Genomic DNA, 20,218 nt, shown 5'->3' with positions numbered 1-20,218 from the left:
GGGCTGGGTGGAGACCCCAGCATTGGCGGTCAGTGGCCCTGGGGCCTTGATGAGGAGGAGCAGCCAGCAAATAGGTGTCCCAGAAATGGAGGAGGCAGTCAAGGCGGCCATCTCCTAGAGAGAGTCTCCTAGAGGAGCCTAGCTGAGGCCAGATGCTGAGGCAGGAGAGCGAGAAGGGCCTTGGCCTGGTTGGTTGGCTTGGTGGGATGCTCAGCACTGACTTGGCTTCTGTGTGGCCTCCTCCTACAGAGTTGCTGACCCTGGTGAGTCAGAAGATATGTGTAGTTGTGTACCCCAAGGGGGCCGAGGACCTGAAGATGGAAGACAGGAACCAGGACATGGAGCAGCAGCAGCCCATCTGCCAGCCCCCTGCCTCCAAGGACAAGGACGCGGTGGGGCCCTGAGGACCACTCTCCCCTCTCAGCTGCCTCCTCCCTCCTCTCCCTTTCTGCCATCTGCCCAGGTCCCCCAAACACACACACACACTCGCTCACAAAGTCACACACACCTCTGCCTCTGTCAAGCAGGCACAAGACCTGGGTATGGGTGTGAGAAACTATAAACAAGATACTGACATTTGTGCCCAAAGATCTAGCCTCCTCTCACCCCAAAGTCTGTGTCTAAAGCCACCTCTCCCTCCCTGGACTGCCCTCCTCCCCTGAGCTGCCCAAGTTCCAGCTGTTAGAGGAGCTGCCAGGGGTGCCCTCCACAGCCCTCTCTCCAGGGTCCACACCCTCAGTCACTTCCTCAGGAACCTGAGTTCAGTACTGCCTTCCCTCCCCATTCCTGAGCCCAAGGGAGGCTTCAGCTCCAAGAGAAGTGGCAGCAACTGTGAGTCACTTGGGAGGGACAGACTCAACCAAATCTGTCACCATGAAAGGTCAGCTGGAGAGACCCAAGGCCCCCTCCCTTTACCAGGGACCCAAGAAATCAGAGGTGATGCTTCCCTCTGCCCCACGGCTCCTGGCCACCACCCTGGCCTGGCCCCCTGTGCAAAGTGAGGCTCCTTGGGACAGCACGTCCCCACTGAGCTGAGGACCAATGGGCTGGAGAACTGCCTTCTCCCCCTCCCCCAGCCAGGCCTGTGGAACAGATTGGGAAAGGCTCAGATTGCAGAAACCCAGCCCTGCCTCTGCCCCTGTATCCTCCCCCCAACTCGGTGCCAAAGCTTCCTGAAGCCAGAAACTTGCTTATTATCCATGTAGTGGACATTTCTCTCCTAATCACAAAGCAGCTCCACTCCTCTTCCTTCCCACTTCCATGGGAAGGAGCCCACCACCCTGTGACCCCCTGCAGCAATGCCCCCACACAGCTCCAGGCAGCCAGCAATGCCAGCACCCCCATCCTGCCCTTTTCCTCTTCTCTGGACCTTAGCTTCAGGACCGATGGTGTGAAGGCTCCCCAAGCCCTTCATGCCTGAAAGTTGAGCCAAATTAGCCTTAAGTCACCTCCCATCCAAGAACTGGAACCTAAAAATACCCCCTGCTTCTAGCCCTCCAGTCAGACCTGGTATGACAAGCCTCAGCGGGAGGGCTTTTCCCATCTCCCTAGAGGTGCCTAGCCCATCATGTAGAAAACTGGGGAGAAAGTGTATTCTGAAGGCCAGTTCCTCCCCTACCTCAGATCATCCGTCCCTCCTCCTGCTCCCATCAAGATCCTGTCTGGACAGCCTCCAGGTCAGGATGAGAGGGCCATGGCAAAAGGTCACTGTGGAGGGCTCATAAAAGCCCTTTCTCTGTGGTTTGCGGACTTGGAGCTATCCTGTCCTGCAGGCAGGGCTGCCATTCCCCGTGCTCCAGAGAAGGTATTGTTTGTTGTTTGCCCAGCCAGGGCCCTTGGAGCCTCCCCACCTCATCTATTGTGCTAAGGACTGGGATTCTTTTATCCCAGGCAGAAGTCCCCCTCCCCCCAACTCCTCATACTGTTTGCTGCAACTGGAATACCTGGGGAGCCCTTCTGGCCTACTTGGCCTCTGGCTCCTCACCCGGCCTGCCTGAGCCTGCATCAGTGAAATGCGGGTTTGCTCCAAGTTGTGGTCCCTTCTGAGTGGACTCCAGGTGGACTGTGGCTGGCCCCTGGAGGGTCAGGGGACCATCCTCTTCTTCCCTCTTGTCATTCCTCCAACCTCCTCCAATTATTGTTGTTGTTGTTGTTGTTGTTTTTGTAAAGTGGATGCCTTACTTTTTGGATAAATATTTTTGAAGCTGGCATTTCTATTTCTTTGGGATTTTTAAGTTTTTTGGGTTTTTTCTCCCCTTCAGGGAGGGTTTTGGTTATACCTGGATAATAGTCTTCTGTCTTTGAGTTTGTTTAGGTTTTAGAATTTTGTTTTGTGAGGGTTTTTTGTTTTCTTTTTTGTTGATGTAATAAAATTTTAAATGGAAATGAAGTTGGTGGTGTTGATAATTCAATGACCTTCCAAGACAGAGTGGCCAGGCACTTCCTGTCTCTGTCAGGAGGGAGGTCTTTGTTTACCAGGTTCCTCCCAGGATGGCATTCCTGAAGGCCCTTGCATTCCATAGCTTTGAGGTGTCCTGGGGCACGGTGCTGGCACATTCAAACAGCTCCCTCTCATTTTGAACCAAAAACTCCTTACTTCCATGAAGTCTGAGTATTGTTGTTCCTACTGATGTATTGTGCTGTTCATGCGTGCCAAGTCACTTCAGTTGTCTCTGACTCTTTGCAACACTGTGAACTGTAGCCTTCGAGGCTCCTCTGTCCATGGGATCCTCCAGGCAAGAATACTGGAGTGGGTGGCCATGCCTTCCTCCAGGGGATCTTCCTGACCCAGAGATGGAAACCATGTCTGTTACATCTCCTGCACTGGCAGGCAGGTTCTTTACCACTAGCGCCGCCCGGGAAGCCCGTATTGTGCTGAGAGCCAGCAAACTATCTGGGAAGAAGAAGCTTATCTTTACCCAGGGTGGAAACTTGGGCGAGGGACAGACAGCACCAAGCTGAATGGAGGGAGGTGGAGGCAGGGGTGGTCCCCCAAGGCCCAGTCAGCAAAGGGAAAGGCATCAGAAAGGAACAGGCTGAGCCTGTGGAGAAACATCCCCCAGTGGAAGGGGCTTAGGAAAGCACCCAGCTGGATGCCAGAGGTCTGATGTGAGGGACTGGGAGGTGAGGTGGGGTCCACTCAGCCACCCAAGTAGAAGAAGAGGAGGACTGAGGGACCAGGAAAGAGGAGGAAGCAGTCGAGGTAAGGACAAGTACCTCCTGGTGCTCCAGGTTAATCTCTGGAGGAAGCTGACAGGATTAGATCCGGTCCCTCCTCTGCGGGCAGCCCTCCTGCAGCCTGTCCTGAGACTGCATCATTCCAGAGCTGGCTCTGCTGACAGACACGTGGAGGCGGCGGGGGCGGAGTGGGGGGGTGTTAGGACATCACTGTTCACCATCTGGGACACTGTGAGGACACTGGCGGGCAAGATGCCTCCACTCCCAGTCCCGGCCTGGCCCCAGCATAACTGTTTTGTGGCTGGCATTCTAGACTGAGGCTGGAGGCTTGCCACTCACAGCGGCACAGACACTTGGCTCCGAGGCCCAGCTCAGCCACCAAACAGCTGTGTGTCCTTGGGCACGTCACTTAGCTTATTTAGCACTTTCAGAGGGATGAAAAAAGAAGATTGAACCTAATCTCAAAGGGTTCCCGAATCTCCTAGCCCACAGCTGTCCCAAAAGAGTGAGGGCAAGCTGGGCAAAGGCCAGTCTTGTGCAAGGGGCCCTTCTCCAAGCCTCATATCCACCCTTGGGGAGCCCCCAGTTCCCCAACACATGCTTGTTCTTTTCCCAGGCTGCCCAAGGCTTCCTCATGTCACCCCATTCCAGCAAGTCCAACCCCCTCAGTCCCTAGAGACACCTGTCCCTGGGAGCCCCCTCTCTTTTGTAAGGTGACACTTGCTGATCTTTCAACCCGCTCAAAAGGGCAAATGTGGGTCTCCTCCTAGGCAACATGCATTTATTTTTAACCTGGGCCTTTATGCTGTCTTAACTGTGTCAGTCACTTTAATGTGGGGAATTTCAGATGCTCTGACCTTAGGGAACTTGGGAGCCTTTGGTGAGTACTGAAATTACAGCTGTTTATGTATTCATTTATTAATGTGGTCAATAAATATTTCTCTAACCACAGTATCCAAGATTTTGCTATGCGCCGTGGGAATAGCAAACTTACCCTTGAATTTTCCAAGTCAGCACAGACTTCAAATATTTTGTTTCATTGTCTCCATAAGAACAGTCATATATGTCAACCCACCTCTCCTTAATTTTAATTCAGGTAGCCTGGTTACCCTAGCTGAAGAGGTGTCTGACCTTCCTTTAAGGAGCAAATAGTCTTTGGGGGGAAAAGACAAGAATGCACATGGTACCTGTGTGTGCACATCACAGCATCACTGCCCATACCTCTGGGCTCTGAGCTTCTGCAGGCAGGACTGGACTGGCCAGGTCCCTGAAGTTTGTGCAGTGCCTGGGACCTACAAGGTCAGAAATGCTTGTCCATATATGTATGGCTGAATTCCTTCACTGTTCAATTGAAACTATCACAATATCGGTAACAGGCCATACCCCAATGGAAAGTTAAAAAGTCTAAATTTAAATAAATAAAATTAGAAAAAAAAAAAAAATCTTGTCCAACTGAAGCTTCAGACAAGGCTACAGAAGCATGTCTCTGGAGAAGAGCATGGCACCCCACTCCAGTATTCTTGCCTGGAGAATTCCACGGACAGAGGAGCCTGGCGGGTTACAGTCCCTGGGGTCACACAGTTAACTGAAGCCAGTTAACACACAAGGGGACACAGATAAACCCCCACAGAGTGTAGTCATAGGAGGGCCGGAAGGAGACTGACCGGCTAAGCCCAGTTGCTTTCTATACATTATCTTATTCAAAGTTTAAACAGCCGACAAAGTAGGCATTACTACTGCTATTTTACAAGTTCGATTAAGTAACTCGCCCAAGGTCACCTAGCGGTAGGTGACGGAAGGAGCTTTGAGAATTGGTGAGGGAGGTGGTGTTTGAACTGAAGCCTGATACAAAGTCATTAAGATACTACAGATGCATTGTTTCAGTTGGGGCACCCAGGTAGCAACTGCAGCCGCAGGGAGAAAAGGATTCCAGGTGGCCACGGAGGGCTTCTATCTGTTCCTGCTCAACGCCGCCGAACCCAAGAAACCCCCCTGCGCTTGGCTGGCACTGCCCTCCCCACCCGCTTCCCTTCCAGTGCCTCCCCCTCCCAGGCGCGAGACGTCCAGAGCGCCCCGATTACTGGGAAACACGGCGACGTCAGCCCAGGAGGTGAGCGGCCGAGACTGCTTATCTACCACCCAGGCTGAGCTCCCGAGCTTTCTCATTTCCTGCCGGCCTATTTGCACACCTCCCTGCTTCCTCCAGGGCCAGCTCGCCCGCCAGACGCAGTCTCCCTCTCCCCCAGGGTGCCCGGCTGAGGGCAAAGAAGCTCTCTCTGAATCACTGAGCTTGGCCTTTCCCTATCCCTTCTTCCCCAGCAGGGCAGGGGGGTGGGGGTGGGGGGTCAGGTTCTAGAACTATACCATTGCCTTTCCCGCCTCCCTACCCAGGTTAAAGCTGCATCCTTGCATGACCTTGGGCAGCTCAGCCTCTCAGCCTCCTTTTCCTCCTTTATAAAGCAGAGATAAAAATACCATCTGTCTTGCTTACTTGCCTATTTAATTCACAGGTCTGCATGGAAATGGTCTGCAAGGAAAAGTGTATGTTTCAAGGATTGAAAAAGCATACCACCAGAAAATGCAATGCCCGAACCATCATGACTATTTCATCGTGGGGGTGGAGGGGTAGAATTCCTCCTCACTGAGACAAGGGCCTGGCCCTAGTCCTCTCTGCCTGCCTACTCTCCCTGCAACTGCCCTGCAAACCCCCATTTCGGCCATGTTTTCTCTTCCTCATTCTGGGCGTCTTGCCCTTGCCAGGGCTGTGGGAGCCTGCCCTCTACTGTTCACCTGATTCATGAGCACAGAAACCACTCAAGTCCTGAATTTTGGATCAATATTACCACCTGGTGGTTAACTGAGGCACTGCTGCAAAACTGAAGCAGTTCCTGGCTGGTAGTGTTTGCCACAGGATCCTCTGAAATGAAGAGAAAGTAGAAATCTCCCCATCAGGGACTGGAGATCTGTCTCCTGGACACTAGCAGATTCCTCATGCTAGGTCAGAGCTTTTGGAGAAAGTGCCTCAAGCTATGCACAGAAATGGGGGGCACTCTAACTAGAGGGGTAATTGCCTGACTTGCAGGGAGCCCTGCATCTGCACATCTTATTTTAGCGTTCAATGTGGTACATAGTTGATAAGGGTGAAAGAGAGTGAAAAAGATGGCTTAAAACTTAACATTAAAAAAAACAGATTATGGCATCTGGTCCCATCACTTCATGGCAAATAGAAGGGGAAAAAGTGGAAACAGTGACAGATTTTATTTTCCTGGGCTCCAAAATCACTGGGGACAGTGAATGCAGCCATGAAATTAAAAGATGTTCCTTGGAAGGAAAGCTATGACAAACCTAAACAGCATATTAGAAAGCAGAGATATCACTTTGCTGACAAAGATCTGTATAATCAAAGCTATGATTTTTTTCAGTAGTCATGTTCAGATGTGAGAGTTGGAACATAAAGAAGGCTGAGAGCCAAAGGATTGATGCTTTCAAATTGTGGTGCTGGAGAAGACTCTTGAGAGCTCCTTGAACTGCAAGGAGATCAAACCAGTCAATTCTAAAAGAAATCAACCCTGAATATTCATTGGAAGGACTGATGCTGAAGCTCCAATACTTTGGCCACCTGACGTGAAGAGCTGACTCATTTGAAAAGAGCCTAATTCTGGGAAAGATTGAAGGCAAAAGGAGAAGGGGGTGGCAGAGGATGAGATGGTTAGATAGCATCACAGACTCACTGGACATGAATTTGAGCAAACTCCAGGAGGTAGTGAAGGACAGGGGAGCCTGGTGTGCTGCAGTCCATGGGGTCACAAAGAATCAGACACACCTGAATGCCTGAACAGCAATATGGTACACAGCCCCTCTATATTTACACCACTGAGGTCTGGCCCTTGTGCCCAATTTACAAAACCTTTGGCCTCCACAGGGCACTCACAGCACTTGCTGGTGACAAAAGAATCAGTGACACATTTCTACGTGTCCTTTCCTTTTCACTGAACCTAGGTGGATCAGTGGTAAAGAATCTGCCTGCCCGATTAAACTGCCAATACTCAGGTTCAACCCCTTGGTCAGGAAGATCCCCTGGAGAAGGGAATGGCAACCCACTCCAGGATTCTTGCCTGGGAAATCCCATGGGGAGAGTAACCTGGTGGGCTACAGTCCATGGGATGGCAAGAGTCAGACACAACTTAGGAACTAAACAACAACATAGTCCCTTTTGCAGATGAAATGCGACAGGTAAAAGCCAGTGTCTCTGACAGGAGGGAGTAGGGAGTTCCCAGAGAAAAGGGAAGGGAGAGGGGCCCGGTCTGAGACCAAAAGTGCAGAGAGCAAGCCGTGGGCTTCTCCCTGAGACCCTGAAACACAGCCTCAGGAAGAGGTGATGACAAAAGAGAAGGCTTTTGTCAAGCCTCACAAGAGGAAGTGGACCCGAGAGACACGCATCGAGGTCAGAGAACGGCCATGCAGAAGGAAAAAGAGCAAACCAAGCTGCAGCGAGCTCCTGAGCCCTGCGGCCCGGCCACAGGAAACGGGCAGAGCCCTCAGGACCTGTACAGGGCAGAGCGCCAGCCCAAGGCTCTGGCAGCACAGGCCAGGCGCTGGAAACACCAGAGGAGCGCAGCTGTTGCTGAGGCTGCCAGGGTCTGGGGCGTGGAGCCCAAGCCCTGACCAGCCCTGCCAAGACAGGGCAGTCAGGGACAGTGCCAGGTTGCTAGAGGTAGCCTGGGCTGGAAACATGTGAAGGCTTGGGCTATTGCACAGACCCCATGCAAAACTTAGCTAAAGAGGCTGCTCTGCTGCAGAAGACAGATCCTAGTGTATGGCTTGGTCCCAGACTTATCACTACTTCCTGTGTGTGTGTGTGCTCAGTCGCTTCAGTCGTATCCGATTCTCTGTGACCCTATGGATTGTAGCCCACCAGGCTCCTCTGTCCATGGGATTCTTCAGACAAGAATACTGGTGTGGGTTGCCATTTCCTCCTCCAAGGGTTCTTCCCAATCCAGGCATCGAACCTGTATCTCCTGCATCTCTAGCACCGCAGGCAGATTCTTTACCACTGAGCCATCTGGGAAGCCCATCACTACTTCCTAAACCCCTCAAACAACACCCCTGGCCTGCACCCAGGAGAGTGGTTTGGAGAGGTGGGTCTACAAAAGGAACAGGGTGGCTCTGGGGGTAGGTGGAGCCCAGCACTGTTGCTGCGGACGGTACTGAGAAGGAGGTGTGTCCAGGGAGGAGCTCGGATCAGGCTGGGGGTCGGCACTGGAAGAAGGTTCCTCTCTTCCTTCTGACTGGGCACTCATTCTGCACAGGACATTTGGAAGTCAGAGGGAGGAGGACACTCAGAGTGAGCTGTTGCCCTCAACAAGGATTCTGGAACCCCCCCGGACTCGACGGGGAGGGGGAGACATTCCCAGAAGCATTGGCTCCCGGGCATCTTAGAACCCTGGCTTGGAGCCTGACCAGAGTAGCCCCCATCTGCTAAATAGGCCAGGGGCCCCGATTCTCTAAGGCTTACATCCCTCCCTCTGGGGTGCGCCCTGCCCCTCCCTGAGTCACCCCAGGGAGAGAGGGGAAAAAAGGGAAGAGAAAAGAGGCATTGACTACAGAGGAAGGAAAAGGAAACAGCGGAGGAGGGAGGAGAGAGACCACACAGGAGTGGGTGACGGCGGAGATCGGAGAGGGCAGATCTAGGGCAGGGGGCAGACAGACGAGCATCCCGGAGGGTGCCCCAAGAGCGGGGCGGCCAGGGGCGGGGAGCCGAGGGGGCGGGCCGGCCATGTCCCACGGGACCTACTACGAGTGCGAGCCCCGCGCTGGCCAGCAGCCACTGGAGTTCTCAGGGGCCCGCGCGGGGCCTGGGGAGCTGGGGGACATGTGTGAGCATGAGGCCTCCATCGACCTGTCTGCCTACATCGAGTCTGGGGAAGAACAGCTCCTCTCCGACCTCTTCGCCGTGAAGCCGGCCCCTGAGGCCCGAGGCCTTAAGGGGCCCGGGACCCCTGCCTTCCCCCACTACCTGCCGGCTGACCCCCGGCCCTTCACCTATCCCCCACATACCTTCGGCCCCGACAGGAAGGCCTTGGGGCCTGGCATCTACAGCAGCCCAGGGAGCTACGACCCCAGGGCTGTGGCCGTGAAGGAGGAGCCTAGGGGGCCTGAGGGCAGCCGGGGGGCCAGCCGCAGCGGCTACAACCCTCTGCAGTACCAAGTGGCACACTGTGGGCAGACAGCCATGCACCTGCCCCCAGGCCTGGCGTCACCCAGCCAGCCACTGCGCGTCCTCAAGGTAAGAACAGCTCAGTTCTCCTCCCTGCCACCCAGGGGCTGGAGGGAGGCCGTGTGGACGGGGTCTGTGTGTGGTGTTGCTGTGTGAAATCTACCCACCCAAGCCCTCTGTGCTCGCCACCCAGCCATGACCCCGCTTGGCCTCTCTGTGAATTCACTCCCACCTGAAGCCCCACTGTGTGGCTGGAATCCATGTGTCCTGCAGTCTCTGTGACCAGCTGGCCTGCCCTGATCTAAGGGCATCCCCCTCCAGCTTCTCTGCTGCCCACCAGCCCCCTCCTCTCCTTTCTGTGCTGGCTCCTGCTTCTAGAAGAGGAAATGCCTGCTGAGGGTAGAACTGGAGACTCAAGACAGATGGAAGGAAAATGGCCTCAGAGCGTGTGGGGGACATGAAAGGCAGTATGGGTCCAAGCAGCGGATCCTGTGCCGCTGGCAGGGCGGTGGTCGTTCTGACGGGGCCAGGATCTAGCCCTGAATCCCACATTCCTCCGACGCCCCTCGTGTGTTCCGGCTGGTGGGATCCCTGCCCCACACCCTCACTCCTTTCCCTCCGTGCCTACCCCTCCAGGCCCCTTTGGCCGCTGCCGCGCCCCCCTGCAGCCCGCTCCTCAAGGCGCCCTCCCCAGCAGGCCCCTCACACAAGGGCAAGAAGGCGGTGAACAAAGACAGCCTGGAATACCGGCTGCGGCGGGAGCGGAACAACATCGCGGTGCGCAAGAGCCGGGACAAGGCCAAGCGGCGCATCCTGGAGACACAGCAGAAGGTGTTGGAGTACATGGCCGAGAACGAGCGCCTGCGCAACCGCGTGGAACAGCTGACCCAGGAGCTGGACACGCTGCGCAACCTCTTCCGCCAGATCCCTGAGGCCGCCAACCTCATCAAGGGCGTGGGGGGCTGCAGCTGAGCCCACCTGGCAGACTGTGGGCCCCAGCTCCCGAGCTCAGCCTGACCCTTTGGACACCCACTCTCGCTGGGGCCCCAGAGCCCCTCACAGGCCCAGCCAGAGAGAGACCATGGACAAGTGGCAGCAGGTGGCAAGGAGGAGGGCAGGCCCGGCATGATGATTCTGTGGCTGAATAAAACTGCATATGACTCGGTGCTGGGGCTGTGCACTGGGCCTGGGCCGGTGTGGGTGTGTGGGTGTGTGTGTGATGGAGGCTCTGCGGGCAGGGAATGCAGGAGGCTAGGTCTGTATACCTCTTGATTCCAGGCCCAAATAAACACTTGGGAAATTCAGCAGACAAGCTGCCCATAGCTGTCCCCCAGTATACCACACATCCAGGCCTGGTATCTGTCTCGCTGCTCTTCTCTCCCTGGACCCGGCCCACTCTACTCCCACCCTAGAGGACCTGGAGTGGCCTCTGGACATTCCCTTAGCAGAGCTCTGTGGTTTGCAGGGAGATCTCCGTATCTCCAGGTCCTCCTGCCCAGGCCTGCAGACACTAGCCCTGTTCTCTCTCACCTTGAGGTGTAGCTCTGGGACTTCCTGCCCCAGGAGATCAAGGGAAAATTCCAGATGGCTCTAATGTATTTACGGTCACTCAGCAATTGATCTGAGGAGAAGGAAATGGCAACCCACTCCAGTATTCTTGCCTGGAAAATTCCATGGACGGAGGAACCTGGCAGGCTACCGTCCATGGGGTCGCAAAGAGTTGGACATGACTGAGCACATCAGCACAGCAGCAATTGATCTGAGACTCAATCCCTTCTCCCCAGTTCCCAAACTTCAGTCTACCAGACTGACAGACCCCCATGCTTCCAATCCACCCGTGCCCACCTTTGTCCTCCATTCCTCAGGGCGTAGGTTCCTTAAAGAATCTGAGTGCTTGGGGAACGAATCAGCTGGGAAAGGCCTCAAGACCTGTTTGTATACGAGAAAACTGATAATGAGGAGGATAACACCCCCCTCCCCGTGCAATGAACCCCATGTGGAAAGCAGTTTTTTCATAGAACTCTAGCCTCAGAGGCATACTTCGACAGTGCTTGATAGCCTCAGTTTGAATTTCTGTCCGCTACTTGCTAGTCGTGTGACCTCGTGCCAGTTACTTCTCTTTGTACCTCAGTTTCCACATCTGCAAAATGGGAGGAGTAGTAATGTATGTTCGTAGACAGTACCTAGCACATGGTGAGCACGAATACTTGTTATTGTTTCCTTTTGCTACAACTGAAAGGACGTCAGAGATCTCATCTAAACTTCTCATTCTGCAGGTGAGGAAACTGAGGCTTCAGAGAGGGAAGGGACTCACTCATAGAGTCATGAGATAGGTTAGGGGCAGAGCCAAAATTAGCTCCATAAAATCACAGATCTCAAAGGGGCTGGAAGCAACCTCAAGAGATCATCTGGTAGGCTTTGCCCTCAGACAAGAAGATAGTGTGAGCCACATTTGGTAGATAGTTGAGGGCCAGAGGGATAAGAGGCATTCTCCGGAAGCTCACCCAGGCCCTTTGCTGGCTCCATACATGCACCTGTCTCTCTACTTTGCACTCACACCCTCCCCTTGGAGGCATATGGAACAGTGCAGGGCACACGGGTCCCGTTCAGTCAGTAATCAAGGATTGTCGGATAGAATCAGAGACATGAGAGATTATACAGGCTGGTTACAGTCTCTCCTAGGTCACCAATGACTTACAGGCCGCTGCTGAGATAGCAGTCCTAGACATCAAGGAATAACCTTCAGAGAGGGAGAGAGTCTGGGGTGTAGATCCTCCCAGTCCTCTCTCTCTCCCCCTACCTCCACATCCCTGGGTCAGAGCCTCCACACTGCAGACATCTGCGTGCACCGTGCCTACCCCACCCAGGACTCAGTCTCTTTCCTGCTTTTGCCTCCGTGCCTCTCAGGCACCATCTCCCCTACATCTGTGCCCTGGATCCCCCAGCCCCAGGTCCGGTTTGGACAGACAGATCTGAACCTCACTAGATGGTTTATTCTACCTGAGTTGGGAAGAAGGAGGCACCCATCTCAGTGGATGCCTGGGAGAATCCCACACCTTCCTTTCAGCTCAGGGGGATGGGTTGCATAAGGGGGGTTTGTACAGAGCATGGTAAGTGACTCAACCTCCGGATTTCCTCCTCTCAGCTCAAGACCACTGCCCCTGGACTGATGTTCAAGGCGCTGGGTGATGGGACTGGGTTGCTTCAGAATCTGTCCAATTTCTTTCCCACAGTTCTGAATCATGTCTCCTCCCAGCCCCCAGCACCCAGGGCTCCCCGGGGCGGGTGCCTGCCACGGGGTCTGGAGGACAGCCACAGCCCCAGGTGAGAGAAGCGCATACCTGGGCCCTGCCTGATGCAGAGTGGTGGGCACACTGCAATCCTCTGTGACAGATCATATCCCGGAGAGAAGACAGGTAGCCGGAAGTCACACTTTCGGAATGAGGTTTTTCAACTGGTTTGGTAAATTATTCCACAAGTATTTGTTGAGCATCTTTCTCATACCAGGCCCTTGCAAGTTTCTGAGGACACTGTAGTGACCAAGATAAGTCCAACTCTTAGCTGAATAATTCCTCCACCTGTTGTGTTCAGGCAGTGCAGGAGATTGTGGGCCGCAGGAGACTGAAGTCAGGTACTTAACCCCTAATGCCTGGGGACAGGACAAGGACTCTGCAGCTGCCTCACAGCCTGGGAGGGTGATGGCTCTCTGCTGCTGCTGGAGCTTACCACTCCTGCAGCAGGTAACACAGCAGGAGGAGGTAACACTGAAGTTGAAACCTTAAAAATATCCTAGAGGAGGTAGATGTGCTAAACTGAGGGGGAGGGGAGCAGGGGGAGAGCAAATGCCAAGGCTGTGAGGTGTCCTGGTCCAGAAGAAGCAAGGAGAGCTGGTGAGGCTGACTGAATGGAAACATGGAAGAAGAATAGGCCAGAACTGCACCGCCCTCCCTCCAGGACAGTCTTTATCCCCTCTGAAGCAGCAGGCTCCCTGCATCCGAGCCCCTCCTCCCCCACCACCCTGCCACAGAGATGCCTGTGTCCAGAGGGCAGAAAGAAGGCACCCCCGAGAAGGGCGGTTAGTCTCACCCTTGCCTGGGGAAGGTACAAGGTCCTGGGACAAGGGCATGGGAACTTTGAAAACCAGCAAATCAAGGTCCAAAGCGCACACACTTGTGTTCCCTTGGCTTTACAATCCACACTTTGGCTCACTTTTCCTTCATGAGCAAAACTGGGACCAGTGTAAGAGTCCTAAGTTGACAGCCCAGATCGGTCCCAGGGAAGGGGGAGAAGGGAGGATGTTGGACATACCACCAAGAGGGAGGAAGTTGTCCAAGGTGAGCCTGCCAAGGTCAGTCCGAGGTGGCGGTGGCAGCTGCTTGTGAAAGCTGCTCCCCCTGCTTGGTGCACACCTCCCCACCCCACCCCCCACGGATTGCCACATGCCCGGGCCCCCAGGGCCCCCATCCCAGTGTTGCAAGATCCCGGTTGGGGTTGTAGGGGTGGAAAGGGGCCTCTTCACCTCCACCCCCTCCCCTCCCCTGCCCCAAGCCAGTGAGGGGACCATGGGATGGAGGGGGCCATATGCGAGATGCTGAGGCAACAGTAGCCAGGGCCTGTGCACTCCTCCGGGACGGTCACTTCCTGTCACCATCAGTGGGCAGATCTTTCCTTTCAGGACTCAGCTGGGGCTGGTCCCCAATGGGAAGGATCCAACCTGGACAGGACTCCAGGCTGGCCTGTCAGCTGCCCTCATAAGCAGACCTGGCTTGGCCCCAGAAAAGCACCAATGAGTTCACTGAGGAGGCCCATCAGAAACTCCCTGAGGCTACTCCATGGGAAAATGATGGGTATTTTCAGAGGAAAATGGCTGCACCTGGCTATCAATTCTGACTTCATGGAGCAACAGACGAGTTCTAGGACTTGGAAGAAGGAAGGCTTCCTACTAGGGAGAGACCCCCCCCCATGCAGAGCTGGAACCTCCCCTTCTCTTTCAGAAACCCAGATCTGAGTTAGGTGGAGGCAAGCCGTACATAGCATGGATCCCCACACCCCACAAGCCGAGCTTCACGCTGAAGCCCCAAACTGTCCAGAACCCGATTGCTCCCCACACCTAGCACTGTCACCCCTGGCCAGACCATCCAGCCCTGCTGCAATCGGGACGGTTTGCAAAACGCCTGTAGCTCCCGCTTTGTCACCATCTGAGGTTAGGACTGCGCTCGGGAGATAAGCCCAGGCCCCACCCGCCGTCCCGAGTGAGACTGCTGGCCTGCTGCAATCGGGACGGTTTGCAAAACCCCTGCTGGCTCCAGCTCTGTCACCATCTGAGGTTAGGGCTGCGCCCCAAGATAAAGTCTAGTCCCGCCCACTGGCTCTGCCTTCAAACCTTACAGGCAGCAGGGCCAAGAGACAGAGCTCCAGGGAAGCCTACTCAGGGTCTGGAAGCCTTAACCAGACCCAGTATGAGGACCCCTTCTGCCTGTCCTCTCCCTCCTCTTCTCCCCTTCATCCCCAGCCTCACTTTTGCACCCTGTCCTCATCACCATCCTTTCCCCTCACTCTCCATCTACCTTCCCACCTCCCTTCTCTCTCAGCACTCTCATTCATTCATTTGCTCAAACAATACTTACAACCCTCTGGGCATTTTGCTTGTTTTAGGAGCTATAGGATCAGCAAGGACAGTCCCTGCTCTTGTGGGGTTTACAGATTCACAAAGGGGACGGACAAACATACCCCCGCCAATAAACAGATGGTTCTAAATTGCAGGCAGTGCTATGGGACAGAAATAAAGTGTGATTGTGACAGATGCTTATAAGAGAATCTGATTTAAAAGTGAGGGTCAGGAAAGGCTTTTGGAGGAAGTAACATGTAAGCAGACACCTCAAAGGTGAGTAGGAATCACTGTGGCCAAAACAGGGCTCCCAGCAGAGGCAGGAGCTCCCCAAGCAGGACCTTCCCACTCACTGGTAGATGCTAGGGTGGGAAACAGACTAGACTGACCGGGAGAGGTGAGGTCAGAGAAGAGCTGAGGCCAGATCTCGCTCTGAGGGGATGCAGAGCATCCCGGGGAGGAACCACCTTCCAAACGAAGAAGACATTTCCTCTCTCCTAAGGTGAAAGAGGAGAAACACAGCAGCAGACACAGACCCAAACAGGTCTGGAGTCCACCGAGGTTGTCCCCCTCTCAGCGCTTCTGTTTTCACTATGAAAGAAGAGGTGATTGCAAGTGACTTAGTAGGAAGCTTCAAGGAAGAGGCTTGAAGGTGTAAAATCCCAGTTGCTGACAGTGGAAGCAGGAGCTGAGATCTCTGATCTTGTGAGTGGCCAGTTGAAGTCAATGATGACAATTTTAGGTGACAACAGTCTGTCCTCTGGAGGGACTTCCTTCAGGGGTCCTTACCTACTTGGGAGCAAGTGTGGACAAGACAGATGGGTTCATCTGGTCATGGGGCTCACCCAGGGAGGCAGGATGGATGGGACAGACAGGGAAGGGGAGGGATTTTATTTTGAATCTGGAACCTAAGGTGAATAAGAAGAGGTGAAGAGACAAGAAGGGCCATGGTTCTTCAGTGAGCTTTAGAACAGCGGCAGTAAGCCAGCTTGAGCAAACAAACCATAAGGAAAGGAGATCATATCAGAGAGTGGGATGTTTGATTCAGTTATTTCATAGGTACTGCAGTTTCTAGTGATAAGGCCTGGGTCTAACCCTGGGTGGGAGTGGGGAGGGCTTGCTAAGGTGGATGGAGAGGCATGTTAAGATGAGAGGATGCAGGAACTGAGAGGTGACTGCACTGGACGGAGCACCCAGGTGGATGACACTACCTAGGATGACTTCTGTGCTCAACCTCACTTTCTGTCTACAACCCATGACCCACATCCCACCTCCACCCTCCATCAATGTCCCCTTCCCATCTAGTTTCCCACCTCCATGCCCTCTTTCTCATCTCCATCCTCATCCTCTCCAACTCCATCCTGTCTTAACACCTTCATCCTCTCCTTACCCCTTTCTCTCTCTGCACCCTTATCTTTCTCATCCTCTTCCTTTCAGCACTTTATTTCTCCTCCACACTGGGCACCTGAAAAGCTACTGCATGGTGGATTAAAGCCTGTGCTCAGGAGCCTAAATACATGGATTCAAATCCCATGGATACCACCTACCCATCTTGCCTCGGTTGTAAAAATGGGGTAATAATAACAGCTACCTCATAAGGTTGTCAAAAGGATTACCTGAGTCTAAAGTGCTTGGAACAATGTCTGGGCACAAAGGAAGTGTCAATCACAGGATTGTTGCCCTCCTCCTCTCCTTGCCTCATTACACTTTCCTTCCTCCATCTTGGGCTTCCCCAGTGGCTCAACCCAATGGCTTAGCAGGTAAAGAATCCACTTACAATGCGGGAGACAACAGGAGACATGGGTTCGATTCCTGGGTCAAAGATCCCCTGGAAAAGGAGGTGGCAACCCACTCCAGTATTCTTGTCTGAAAAAATCCCATGGACAGAGGTGCCTGGCAGGCTATGTCCATGGGGTCACAAAGATTCGGACATGACTGAATAACCAAGCACTCACACCCCCTCCATTTTCTCGCCTCCATTATCCCTCCACACCTACTTCATATTTCTTCTGAGATGCAGAGATGAATCAGCCTCAGCCCCTACCCACAGTCTGACAGGGAAACAAGCACAAAAAGAAATGTCAGGAGAATATAATAATAGGCACTACTTCAAAGATGTGAAGGAAATGCCCTTGGAGAATAGAGGATATGCAAACTAACACTGCCTGGGGAACTAAAGAAAAGTCTCAACAGGCAAATAAACCTCTCAGCTGGATCTTGAAAGATGAGGAAGGATTTGCCAGGCAAAGGCAGCATGAAGTTATTCCAGCCAAAGGAATATGACGTGTTTCCTGTGCGGCTTGTGTTAGAACGTCTGAAGTTGTGCAAGCTTATGAGAAGTTAGGATGAACCCCTTCCCTGGAGAGGGCACGCCCTATCCCCGTAAGGCCAGAAGGGGGCAGCAACGCTTTAGGAGCTGTGGCAGCCAGAGCCCAGAAAACCTCCAGAGCTGCAGAGACCTTGAACCCTTCCACAAGCCCTGACCCTGAGGATTTTCCCCAGACTGGGCCAGCCAGGCCAGGGTGGTGGGAGGAGGGGGAAACAAAAACAAGATTTCTGACACTTGGAGAAAAAAGACTAGGTGTGTCTCAAAGGAAGAACTGAAGTCCTCTAAATATGCCCTCTAACACATGTTGAACATCTTTGAACATCTATTAGTGTTTTTTGAGAGTTTACTTTTCCTCTGGGCAGGCCTCTAAGCAGCTTCTATGAAGCCTCACAAAGCTAACACAACAGCCTCTCATAGGTGATGTTAGTCAACCCACATGTGTTTAAATGGCAAGCACCATGCGCTCTACACAGGTGGAGGAGATGCCTAAGTCTTACAGCTTAGAGTTCACCCTGTACTGACCTGGGAGCTAGTGGAGTGCAGGAGCCTTGTTTGTCCAACTCCAATGAAACAGGCAAGCATCTATGGAGCAAAGAATGCCCCTCCCCCCACCCCACATACACCATTATACTAATCCCAATTTTTTGTTTCTGAGGTTTCAAGGTTGTTCACTCAGAATGACAGGAACTTAGGCTGAGATGCAAGAGGGTTAGGAGAGAGTTAGGAAGTAGGCTTCTCTTTGGAAAGGTCAGTTGAGGCCTCAGGAATTAACACTGCCCCATTCCAGCTCTGCTTCTGGAACCCCAGCGGGGAAGGGTGGGGGCTGCTGCTTGGCCCTTGTAGTTCACATTGGATCTCCTAGCAGGAATTACAGACTTAGTCAACAACACTCAAATCTTGAAAAAAAAACAAACAAACAAAAAAAAAACTCAAGCTTGGTGGAGGGGATTTTGAGATGGTAAAGAGAAGAAAGCCAGATGTAAGTGAGGCAGGGAAGAAGGGAACAGAAGGCTAGATCCAGAGCAGGCTATGGAGAGACGTTTATAAGATGTGGCTGCTGCCACTGCTCCTCCTGGGGATCTACTCCTCCTGGGGACTGCTCCTCCTGGGGATCTACTCCTCCTGGGAGCTTCTCCTCCTGGGGACTGCTCCTCCTGAGGATCTACTCCTCCTGGGAACTGCTCCTCCTAGGGGGCTTCTCCTTCTGGTGAGCTACTCCTCCTGGGAACTGCTCCTCCTAGGGGGCTTCTCCTTCTGGTGAGCTACTCCTCCTGGGGGGCTACTCCTCCTGAGGGGCTGCCTCAGGCAGGTGTCTACATGATGAGACACAGAAGTCTGAGCCTTCTCGGGCCTTTCTCCCAACTTCCCCCAAACTTCTGTTCATTCTCCCTCACCTTCCCTGGTCCCCAGGATCCTCAACCCCTCCAAACCCAAACCTGCCATGGTGGAGATCCTGTATCAGAGGGAGCTTGGAATCCTGAAGGAGATGAGGTAAGAGGGGAATCCTGAGCCCTGGCAGCAAGGACAGAGGCTGGAGAGAGAAAGCTGAAGAGCACAGGAAGACTAAAGGGGCAGAGAAGGGTATGGCAGGGAGACCACACAGAAAAGGAACGGGATGTCTAGGATGTGGAGGTAAAACTGCCCATCTTGCTAAGTCCCTCTAAGGCAAGGACCCCTGCTTCTGAATCCAAACCCTGCACAATACTGTCATGCTGTCTGGGGAGACCCACACACCCCAAACTACCACAGTTAAGTTCATGTGATTGACAGCATATACAGTACTGCTTCAGGAACACCCAGAAATGTCTCCAGCTCACCTACAGCTGTTCATTCTTGTCAGGCGCAGCCTCTTGAAACCAGGATATGAAGGAGAGACTTGCTTGGAGGTGAAGGTGAGAATGATTTCTCAGATTTGGGGAACTAAAGACCTCTAGACTATCTAGCAGAGAAGGCAATGGCACCCCACTCCAGTACTCTTGCCTGGAAAATCCCATGGATGGAGGAGCCTGGTGGACTGCCGTCTATGGGGTTTCACAGAGTCGGACACGACTGAAGCGACTTAGCAGCAGCAGCCTATCTAGACCTCTCCACACCACCAGCATCAGAATTACTTAATGCGCTTCCTACCAGGGCAGATTCCTGAGCCCCTCTCCTCTGGCAATTTATTAAATCAGAGACTGGTGGGGAGTGGCGGGGGGAAGACTCCCTCTTCTAACCATCTGCCTAGACGACATTCAGTTCATCAGACTAGAGACTGAACTGCTCCACCTCTGGCTCCTATCCTGGTACCCAGCTTCCTGTCATCCTCTCCCGAGCCCAACCACTAAGCTAGATGAGACATTTCACTCCCTACCATACCCCTGATGCCCATCTCCATGGTTATGCCTTGTGATCAGGGCAGGAACCCCACTGCTGACCTATCCAGAAAGGGGGGCCAGGGATCCAAAACACTGATTTCTCCTGTATGTGTGCGTTGCCCACACTTCCAAGTGCCACCAAGAGGGGAGGATCAAATCAAATCCCTTTTCTTGGCTCTGCATCTCAATCTTAGATGTCATGGGAAAGAAAGGGAGCATACAAGCTGTTTTCATTAAATTGTGCTTTATTGGAGGAATTCCCTGGTGATTCAGTGGTTAGACCTCTGTGCTTTCACTGCTGAGGGCCTGGGTTCAATCCCTGGTGGGAGAACTAAAATCCCACAAGTTGCATGGTACAGCCAAAAAAAAAAAAAAAAAAAAAAATCATGCTTATTTGGGGTAACTTGGGGGCATGCTGATGAAGTTTGGATGGGCACTGAAAACCTCCCACACCATCCCTTAGCACCACCTCTGCCAAGTTTCCTAGGCCTCCATTTTTCAGGGAGAGCTCTGCATTACCCTAGTCCCCT

At 53.4% G+C, this 20,218-nt stretch overlaps 3 protein-coding genes across 5 annotated transcripts in view; all 3 read left to right on the top strand.

Moving 5' to 3' along the window:
* Positions 1-2,385, top strand: part of SLC7A8 (solute carrier family 7 member 8) — a 52,547-nt gene extending 50,162 nt beyond the window's left edge. For all 3 annotated transcript variants that reach the window (XM_006066467.3, XM_044925311.1, XM_025296090.2), the window contains one exon: positions 250-2,385. In XM_006066467.3, coding sequence (XP_006066529.1) covers positions 250-404 — 155 coding nt within the window. In that variant the 3' untranslated portion in view covers positions 405-2,385. The remainder of the gene's footprint in view (positions 1-249) is intronic.
* A 6,022-nt stretch (positions 2,386-8,407) lies between these two features.
* On the top strand, positions 8,408-10,559 carry CEBPE (CCAAT enhancer binding protein epsilon). Its single transcript, XM_006066472.3, has 2 exons — positions 8,408-9,463; positions 10,031-10,559. The coding sequence occupies exons 1-2, from the start codon at positions 8,954-8,956 to the stop codon at positions 10,364-10,366; spliced, it is 846 nt and encodes a 281-aa protein (XP_006066534.1). The 5' UTR covers positions 8,408-8,953; the 3' UTR covers positions 10,367-10,559.
* A 6,667-nt stretch (positions 10,560-17,226) lies between these two features.
* On the top strand, positions 17,227-19,956 carry LMLN2 (leishmanolysin like peptidase 2). Its single transcript, XM_044925546.1, is given in 7 exon segments — positions 17,227-17,341; positions 18,625-18,667; positions 18,669-18,883; positions 18,987-19,082; positions 19,174-19,225; positions 19,690-19,787; positions 19,790-19,956. Coding segments are annotated over 7 exon segments (786 nt in total).
* Positions 19,957-20,218: the final 262 nt, after the last annotated feature.

Source organism: Bubalus bubalis, chromosome 11 (genome assembly GCF_019923935.1).
Source record: "Bubalus bubalis isolate 160015118507 breed Murrah chromosome 11, NDDB_SH_1, whole genome shotgun sequence".
Taxonomy (NCBI): domain Eukaryota; kingdom Metazoa; phylum Chordata; class Mammalia; order Artiodactyla; family Bovidae; genus Bubalus; species Bubalus bubalis.
The sequence above is the reverse complement of the archived record's forward strand: the minus strand, read 5'-3'. Positions and strand labels throughout refer to the sequence as shown.